General features: G+C 43.1%; 1 protein-coding gene across 1 annotated transcript in view; it reads right to left on the bottom strand.

Annotated features, from left to right (window-relative positions):
- Positions 1 to 6: 6 nt before the first annotated feature.
- Positions 7 to 9,838, bottom strand: part of LOC121578755 (extended synaptotagmin-1-like) — a gene marked incomplete at its 3' end in the record, with an annotated part of 57,055 nt that continues 47,223 nt past the window's right edge. The window contains exons 12-25 of the mRNA XM_045217271.1: positions 9,723 to 9,812; positions 9,359 to 9,460; positions 6,409 to 6,480; positions 6,161 to 6,247; positions 5,828 to 5,977; positions 5,474 to 5,593; positions 5,146 to 5,322; positions 4,717 to 4,802; positions 4,421 to 4,469; positions 4,167 to 4,256; positions 1,514 to 1,609; positions 1,260 to 1,331; positions 168 to 254; positions 7 to 48 (exon numbers count right to left, since the gene is read on the bottom strand). Coding sequence (XP_045073206.1) covers positions 7 to 48; positions 168 to 254; positions 1,260 to 1,331; positions 1,514 to 1,609; positions 4,167 to 4,256; positions 4,421 to 4,469; positions 4,717 to 4,802; positions 5,146 to 5,322; positions 5,474 to 5,593; positions 5,828 to 5,977; positions 6,161 to 6,247; positions 6,409 to 6,480; positions 9,359 to 9,460; positions 9,723 to 9,812 — 1,320 coding nt within the window. The remainder of the gene's footprint in view (positions 49 to 167; positions 255 to 1,259; positions 1,332 to 1,513; positions 1,610 to 4,166; positions 4,257 to 4,420; positions 4,470 to 4,716; positions 4,803 to 5,145; positions 5,323 to 5,473; positions 5,594 to 5,827; positions 5,978 to 6,160; positions 6,248 to 6,408; positions 6,481 to 9,358; positions 9,461 to 9,722; positions 9,813 to 9,838) is intronic.

Genomic DNA, 9,838 nt, shown 5'->3' with positions numbered 1-9,838 from the left:
CATTGGTACCACCAGAGAACCAATAGGCAATGTCCAACTGTGAGACAACTAGAGTAGAAGAGAAAATGGAAGATGGATGGATGACCGCGTAATGTAATTGTTTGAAGAGTATAACACCCTTTTATAAAAGCACACATCTTTAAGCTCTTATCTAAAAAGTAACATACCTTCACTATGAGGATCTCCTCTCTGGGGTCATGAACCAGGAAGTAAAAAGGCTCGTCCCACTGGGGTGAGATGGTGCGATCACACACCTTAAGAAAGATAGAAAGGAGGTAAGGGCTGTAATTCACTGACATAAACCAGGTTTCCATCCAACCTTTTTATGCGAGTAAAGTACATGTCAGATAACAAATGTAATGACAGGCCTGACGGAAACAGAACATTTGTTGGTAAACTTAGCAAATGTCCACAAATCAAAATACGTTAGACAAGGTGGGATCTTTTTGTTGGTCAAATGATTTATGCGTAAAATGAAGGTGGAAATGCTTTTATGCGCATATATTGATATAATAACCATCATTTCAAAGTAAACTTGGAGTAACACTATGACATGTTGTGTGGTCCTCCCACTACGACTTATCGGGAAAGTATGCAGTTCATTAGGCTACAGATTAAATAAGTTATGATGAACTTCACAGGGTGGTGAAATTGCAAGGTGATGAGCTTGATGCTCCTTTCCAATAAATATCTAGAGTCTTATTCTGGTGACATGATCATTGATGCTTGGCTGCCGTTTGACAAATAAAAATTATCTTGCTATTTTGTCCATAATAATCTCATCATGTAGGCTATACCCGCACTGTATCTGCGAGTTGTTGGCTACAGCGCACGTGCCAAGACCAGAGTGGGCACACTAGCTATATAACCATCAGTAGAGTTGAAAATGCGATGGAAACCCATGTAATATATATATATTTTTTTGGTACATTGGATTTTAACCGCAAAAGGTATTTTGTGTAATCGATGATTACTTGAGTGCTGCCAGCTGTGGGCAGGATTAAAATAAATAATCCCAACCCACAGAAAACTGTTACAGTACCCTTAATTCCGTGACATACAATTTTTTCCCTATCATCACACAAATCTCAGTTTTGGACGAGACTGACTTTATGAACAAAACTTTCCTATTTACACTTTGTAGTCAAAAAAATTATTTGCTTTTTAGGGGCAGTCCCTCTTTAAGGACACATTGAATGGTTTTACAGTGTCATATATCAATTTTAAACAGGACACATTGAATGGGTTATCTGTCTCACCGTCGTTTTATGGGAGGTCCCCCCCACAACAAGTTCAGCTCCCACTTTTGGCTCCTTCCCACTCTTCTTCAGCTAGAAACACACCACAATAAACAAACATTCAAAACACACACACACTAGATGTGCACAGAAATAAACACCTGGTTCATATGCAAAATATAATTAGTCCTCTAAACATAATATCATTATCATAAGCCCTGCACACAAAGTCATGAGATCCATTCCAAACTGAGAAAGAGGAAGATTAGACGCACAGGTAGGCCGTCAGCCCTCTCCACAAACACAAACAGTAGAGCCATGGATGGAAAGGCCTTGTTGTGGTAGGACTGCCTGGACTGGAACTGGAACACCTGAGGGAAATGGAAACAGGTCAGTGGGACTGTATGGCACTGTGTTTCAGGATGCATTACTCTACTGTTTTATTCTGCCTATTATACTGAACAAAAACATAAACACAACATGCAACAATTTCAAAAATTGTACTGAGTTACAGTTCATATAAGGAAATCATTCAATTTAAATCATAAATTAGGCTGTAATCTATGGATTTCACATGACTGGGCAGGAGTGCAGCCATGGGTGGGCCACTCACTTGGCAGCCAGGCCCACCCACTGGGGAGCCTCGCACAGCATTTTTCCCTACAAAAGTGCTTTATTACAGACAGAAATACTCTTCAGCACCAGAGCCCCCCTCACCCCCCCTGAGACAATCCCACAGGTGAAGAAGCCAGATGTGAAGGTCCTGGGCTGGCGTGGTTACACGTGGAATGCGATTGTGAGGCCGGTTGGACCTACTACCAAATTCTCTAAAACAACATTGGAGTCAGCTTATGGTAGAGAAATGAACATTCAATTCTCTGGCAACAGCTCTGGTGGACATTCCTGCAGTCAGGTGTGCCAATTGCACGCTCCCTCAAAACTTGAGACATCTGTGGCATTGTGTCGTGTGACAAAACTGCACATTTTAAAGTGGCCTTTTATTGTCTCCAGCACAAGGTGCACCTGTGTAATGATCATGCTTTTTAATCAGCTACTTGATATGCCACACCTGTCAGGTGGTTGGATTATCTTGGCAAAGGAGAAATGCTCACTAACAGGGATATAAACACATTTGTGCACAGAATTTATGAGAAATAAGAAAAAAATAAAATAATTCAGCTCATGAAACATTGGACCAACACTTTACATGTTGCGTTTATATTTTTGTTCAGTTGCTTATGTTTTGTACTCAGGTATCATTTGCTAAACAGATTCTATGATCTCAACATGATCTCCTTAATAAACTCCTAAACTACAGTGCATTCGGAGAGTATTCAGACCCCTTGACTTTTTCCACATTTTGTTACATTACAGCCTTATTCTAAAATTGATTAATTGTTTTTATTCCCTTATCAATCTACACATAATACCCCATAATGACAAAGCAAAAACAGGTTTTTGCACATTTATAAAAAATAAAAACCTGAAATATTTACATTTACATAAGTATTCAGACCCTTTACTCAGTACTTTGTTGAAGCACCTTTGGCAGCGATTACAGCCTTGAGTCTTCTTGGGTATGACGCTACAAGCTTGGCACACCTGTATTTGGGGAGTTTCTCCCATTCTTCTCTGCAGATCCTCTCAAGCTCTGTCAGGTTGGATGGGGAGCGTTGCTGCACAGCTATTTTCAGGTCTCTCCAGAGATGTTCGATCGGGTTCAAGTCAGGGCTCTGGCTGGGCCACTCAAGGACATTCAGAGACTTGTCCCGAAGCCACTCCTGCGTTGTCTTGGCTGTGTGCTTAGGGTCGTTGTCCTAATGGAATGTGAACCTTCAGCCCAGTCTCAGGTCCTGAGAGTTCTGGAGCAGGTTTTCATCAAGGATCTCTCTGTACTTTGCTCAGTTCATCTTTCCTTCGATCCTGACTAGTCTCCCAGTCCCTGCCGCTGAAAAACATACCCACAGCATGATGCTGCCACCACCATGCTTCACTGTAGGGATGGTGCCAGGTTTCCTCCAGACGTGATGCTTGGCATTCATGCCAAAGAGTTCAATCTTGGTTTCATCAGACCAGAGAATCTTGTTTCTCATGGTCTGAGAGTCCTTTGGGTGTCTTTTGGCAAACTCCAAGCGGGCTGTCATGTGTCTTTTACTGAGGAGTGGCTTCCGTCTGGCCACTCTACCCTGATTGGTGGAGTGCTGTAGAGATGGTTGTCCTAGGGTTCTTGGTCACCATCGGGTTGACCATCAGGTTCTTGGTCACCTCCCTGACCTAGGCCCTTCTCCCCTGATTGCTCAGTTTGGCTGGGCGGCCAGCTCTAGGATGAGTCTTGCTGGTTCCAAACTTCTTCCATTTAAGAATGATGGAGGCCACTGTGTTCTTGGGGACCTTCAATGCTGCAGAAATGTTTTGGTACCCTTCCCCAGATCTGTGCCTCAACACAATCCTGTCTCGGAGCTCTATGGACAATTCCTTCAACCTCATGGGTAGGTTTTTGTTCTGAAATGCACTGTCAAATGTGGGACCTTATATAGACAGGTGTGTGCCTTTCCAAATCATGCCCAATCAATTGAATTTACCATAGCTGCACTCCAATCAAGTTGTAGAAACATCTCAAGGATGATCAATGGAAACAGGATGCACTTGAGTCTCATAGCAAAGTCTGAATACTTATGTAAATAAGGTATTTCTGTTATTTATTTGTAATACATTTGCAAACATTTCTAAAAACCTGTTTTCGCTTTGTCATTATGAGGTATTGTGTGTAGATTGATGAATAAGGCTGTAACCTAACAAAATGTGGAAAAAGTGAAGGGGTCTGAATATTTTCCGAATGCACTGTATGTGAATAAGGATGTATTACTCTACTGTTTAATACTGCAAATATTTGGGGGGTGAATTTAAAACTGGAAGAATAGGACTGACCTGATCCAGTCTGTCTGGTTGTGATACTGTTGGTACCCACTCCAGTACCAGGTGAAGACGACCTGACTTCACATCATTCAGAGTGTACCACTGGAACAGAGAGACAACAACTCACAGTGTAGCCTACCATTGAAACAGGGTAACTAAATAGCTTTCACATAGGATGGTAAAGTTCAACATTCAGTGCAGTGATTGGTTTGTTTAAATTAGAGTATGTAGGCATGTTAACTCCCATGCAGGCATGTAGATCTCACCTGGTCAGTGTATTGAGAGGTGATGATATCCTTCAGACTGATCTTCAACCTGTAACAGTACATATCACTATCAGAGAGCAAACAACTTAGAGAGCCAACTACTGTACAAACAAATGTAATATGGAGCAAATATAAATCTGTGGGACTAGTTACATGTCCCTGCCCAAGGGGGCACCAAAGTCACCACAGATAGAAATCTATCTTGCTCCCAGAGACTCCAGCTACATCCCAAATGGCACCCTAAAGTAGTGCACTATATATAGACTAGGGTGCCATTTGGGTCACAGCCTGCATACCTGCCCATGAAGTCATCCTTCATGTCCATGTCCTTATCAAACAGCTCTACATGCAGCTCCTGGCCAGGCAGTGTGGTCAGAACCACCTGGGAGACAACACAACAACAGCTTCAGTAAGGGCAGTATTCTACATACTAAAACTGGAAACATTTTGAGGTCACCTAATATTTTCCTCAAAATAATGGGCAAGTCCTCAGTTTTAGACTGCTGTCTTGGTTGTTGAGCACTCATTCTAAGGTTCTACTGTTTACTGAAGTGCAGAGGCCTCCTTGAACTCATTATAACCCTACAGTGGCATGATTGTCCGTTTTGAACAATGGCTTTCTTTGTTTTGTTGAAAATATCTGATTTGAAATGAAGATTATATTTCACAAGATTTGACTTATTGGGTCAACCAAATAAAATCATGACCACTATGTAATATCGTACCTCATACATCTCGTTCCAGGTGGGGTTGAGGTTCCTATTGATGACCCGGCTTTCAAAGGTCTCACCCCCAATGTTGATCTTGACATAGGGGTCACTTTTGCCCTTCACCATGCCCCCCATCATGTTGTCCTTGGGGACCAGATTTTGGCCCTCTAAAAGGTGGATTCTCAGCACCCCCTAAAACAACAAAACACTTTACTTCATCACAGACTCACATTCTTCAATATTGCAATCACACTTTCACCTAGTTTAACTGTAACTACATTGAAAACAATAAAATGTATGTCCATGTGTATTGCTGTGTCCTCATAAACATGGCATTATTTACCTCTGTGGCAAAGCTGGGGTCAGGGGAAGTCTGTTGGGGTCGTATCTTTGAGAGACCTGCTGCTAGGTTGGCTGCTTCTGTAGAGGATGTGTGAATGTTATCCTCATCCAACCATAACACCTGAGAGAGAGAGAGAGAGAGAGAGAGAGAGAGAGAGCGCGAGAGAGCGAGAGAGAGAGAGAGAGAGAGAGCGAGAGAGAGAGAGAGAGAGAGAGAGAGAGAGAGAGAGAGAGAGAGAGAGAGAGAGAGAGAGAGAATGAGGATAATACATTACACAGGCTAAACTGAGCAATTGTTTTAGATGTGCATCAACCTTACTGTAGGTTGGGATTGAGAGGAGGTACCAGTCCTTACCCTGAGCACCGTGGTGATGTAGATGCGGCTGGCATGGCCAGATTTGTCTAGCTGGAACCACTGGTCCAGAGACAGGTTGGGGCTGGACAGCAGGCGGGACAGAGGGATGGACAGGCTACCTAGAGTCTGTATCCGATCATTGTCCTTCACCTGAGACAGACATGGGAGGATAGTGAGAATGTTCATTGAAGAATACACACAGAGAAAAGAGAGTGTGGTCATTGAACAGAATGCTACGAGGACACACAGACAGAAATGCATCATTCATTAAATGAACATAATGACAAATGGGTGCAGAACATGTTATCGAATGGAGTTACAATATCAAGATACCTGAATGTCTATTGACTCCTTGCGTGGATCTGGGATAAAGAAGGTGAAGGCATCCTCCCACTTTGGGTTGATGGTCGTCCAACAGGTCTAAAAGCAGCATGAAGGAAAATAGAGAGCGTGAAATAGGAGGGAGTTTGACTTCAAAGCAAAGGGTTATGATAGTCTACTACTGTGGTAGCACTGTTTGGTCCTTTTCTCCACTATAGGAGCTGAATGGAATAAGTAAGTCACTGCCCTGGTAGTCTTACCCTGCTCTCTCGTGTGATGTCCTGCACAGACAACTGCACCATGGGACTGGGTTCTTTATTGCCCTTCTTCATCTAAAACACAAACATACAAACACACATTGACATATAAGACACAACACAAACAACCAACATTAACAACACTACAGGGGTTTTTGTTCCGGGCCAGCACTAACACAACCGATTAGTGCTGAGTGATTAACCAACATTTCATTTTATTTCCAGTTATTAAAAAACGAATTGACCGACGTCGGTTCAATTACTTGAATTCCATGTACACTGAAAAAATCTATAAACATGTAAAGTGTTGGTCCCATGTTTTATGAGCTGAAATATAAGATTGCAGAAATCTTCCATACCCACAAAAACGTTCTTTCTCTCTAATGTTGTGCATAAATTTGTTTACATCCCTGTTAGTGAGCATTTCACCTTTGCCAAAATAATCCATCCACCTGACAGGTGTGGCATATCAAGAAGCTGATTAAACAGCATGATCATTACACAGGTGCACCTTGTGCAGGGGACAATAAAAGGCCACTCTAAAATGTGCAATTCTGTCACACAACACAATGCCACAGATGTCTCGAGTTTTGAGGGAGCGGGCAATTGGCATGCTGACTACAGGAATGTCCACCAGAGCTGTTTTCAGAGAATCTAATGTTGATTTCTCTACTATAAGCTGCATCCAACGTCGTTTTAGAGAATTTGGCAGTATGTCCAACCGGCCTCACAACCGCAGACCACGTGTACGGCGTCGTGTGGGTGAGCGGTTTGCTGATGTCAACGTTGTGAACAGAGTGCCCCATGGTGGCGGTGGGGTTATGGTATGGGCAGACATAAGCTACGGACAAAGAACACAATTAAATTTTATCGATGGCAATTTGAATGCACAGAGATACCGTGACGAGATCCTGAGGCCCATTGTTGTGCCATTCATCCACCGCCATCACCTCATGTTTCAGAATGATAATGCACGGCCCCATGTCGCAAGGATCTGTACACAATTCCTGGAAGCTGAAAATGTCCCAGTTCTTCCATGGCCTGCATACTCACAAGACATGTCACCCATTGAGCAGTTTGGGATGCTCTGGATCGACGTGTACGACAGCGTGTTCCAGTTCCCGCCAATATCCAGCAACTTCGCACAGCCATTGAAGAGGAGTGGGACAATATTCCACAGGCCACAATCAACAGCCTGATAAACACTATGCGAAGGAGATGTGTCGTGCTGCATGAGTCAAATGGTGGTCACACCAGATACTGACTGGTTTTCTGATCCATGCCCCTACCTTTTTTTTAAAGGTATCTTTGACCAACAGATGCATATCTGTATTACCAGTCATGTGAAATCCATAGATTAGGGCCTAATGAATTTATTTAACTTGACTTGATTTCCTGATATGAACTGTAACTCAGTAAAATCTTTGAAATTGTTGCATGTTGCGTTTATATTTTAGTTCTGTACAGTAAAAAAAAATTGTGAGCCCAACGTGGTGTTTCTCTAGAGAGAAATCAAATCATTCATGCGAGAAATCAAGTCAAGAACTTTGAGGGACGCTGGGCTGAAGGGAGTTGTAGTTTTCATTAAGCAAATATTCAACCTAGTTCAGCTCAGAAACGTGGTAATTAACTACAATGACCATAATCCATTGTGCCAGTTTTTTCCGGCTCGGCCAGAGACGTATCAGAGAGGAAGAGGCGAAGCGAGAGGTTTCACTCTCGCCAAAATCTGTCCAAAATAAGCCCAATGCGTTTCTATGGGCTTATTTTGGACCTTAACTTGTCGCCTGCCTTCCTGCCTTTGGGACAATGACTCCCATTGTTAGGGCGGAGACATGAGCATCTCGTCATTATATACAGATCTCTGGACGGATACATTTTTACACCTGCAACGTTAGGTTTGATAGGCCTACACATAGACCACATGAGAGAGGAATGTACACAACACAACGACGAGAGGGACAGACAGTTCGTGAAAGTATGCCTTATCTACTTTGAAGAACTAGTAAAATGATTTAGTCAGACAGCTCTGCAGCATACTTAGGCAGGAAGGCTAGCCTAGCTAAATAGGATGACTAAAGACAGTACAGTATGGGGAGCACATAGGTAAGATGGTCTGGCTGGCTGACTGCTACTGCCTGAGCAGAGATGAGTTAGTGACTTTAAGGAATTAAAAATAATAAAGTTATCAAATAAAATGTAAGTAATATACACAACTGAAATATTTTATTATGTCATAGTAACTAACAATTTTTCTATTGATTTTCACTATTTTCGGCCTGGGAATTTCCATTGAAAAGCTCTAAAATCATTGTTATGCCATTATTTAATATTACTGTGATTATGTTTTCATAATCAAACCGAAACCGAACCAACCTCAAAAAGCACTAATCGCTCAGCACTACAACTGATTCAACTAATCAAATGATTGATGATTAGATTTGATTAGTTAAGACATATGGTTTGTAACAAAAGCCTGCACACTCTGTAGCGCTATAGATCTAGGATTGGTAACCACTGGCATAGATGTTGCATGGCAACCGCCAAAAACAGTACAGAAATCAAAGGTGTCCTGACACACAGAGGAAACAACAGAGCTGCGTGCAAACAGTTTCAGGAAGTCTAAAGCTGAACACACCACCACTATGGATGTTGTTCTCTCCCCTCACCTCCCATTCACTCCCCTTAACAGACTGAGTAGGACTGGATAGGTGAAAGCAACATGGCAGAAACTCCACCGAGCCTACCTGAAAGCTAGGTGGAGATATTCCTTACACCTATCCAATTATCTCAGCTCAGTGATGGGAAGTGAACAAGGGCAGATGGTAGGGAACAACACTGTGTAACAAGAACCCTAACGACAGTTACAGCTGTACCCTAGCACAGCCACAGACAGGAAGCAGCTTTGGGCTGAGAGAGGAGGGGGAGAGGTTGATGAGGTGTGGTGACTCACAGGAAGGGCTTCAGCCTTGTCCAGATACACTGCCAAGATGGCTGCCGAGGGGGGGTCAGAAGTCTTACTGGACACCGTCATGCTCTCGTTCCTCTGAAGAACCTGGGGGAGGAGAGGAGAGGAGAGGAGAGGAGAGGAGAGGAGAGGAGAGGAGAGGAGAGGGAGAGGAGAGGAGAGGAGAGGAGAGGAGAGGAGAGGCACTCAGCTCTAAGCACGGTTCATTCTGCACATTCCTTCACTACGGGCTCACTGCCAGTGTCCACAGTCACCACAATGTTTAACCATACAAGACAGCCAGAGCATCATATTCCTGTCACATTGACTGCGGGAGGAATATTATGATAGGGAGGATACGGATGCAGACCTGTTCCAGTCGCTTCGTATTGGGCAGCAAGACCAACCACTCCAGTCTGAAATGGACCCGTCCTGACTTGGTTTCTTTCAGGGTGAACCACTGAGAAACAAAGCATAAATATACAG

Source organism: Coregonus clupeaformis, unplaced genomic scaffold, assembly GCF_020615455.1.
Source record: "Coregonus clupeaformis isolate EN_2021a unplaced genomic scaffold, ASM2061545v1 scaf0988, whole genome shotgun sequence".
Lineage (NCBI taxonomy): Eukaryota > Metazoa > Chordata > Actinopteri > Salmoniformes > Salmonidae > Coregonus > Coregonus clupeaformis.
Note: the sequence above shows the minus strand (reverse complement) of the source record. Positions and strands in the feature narration are given on the sequence as shown.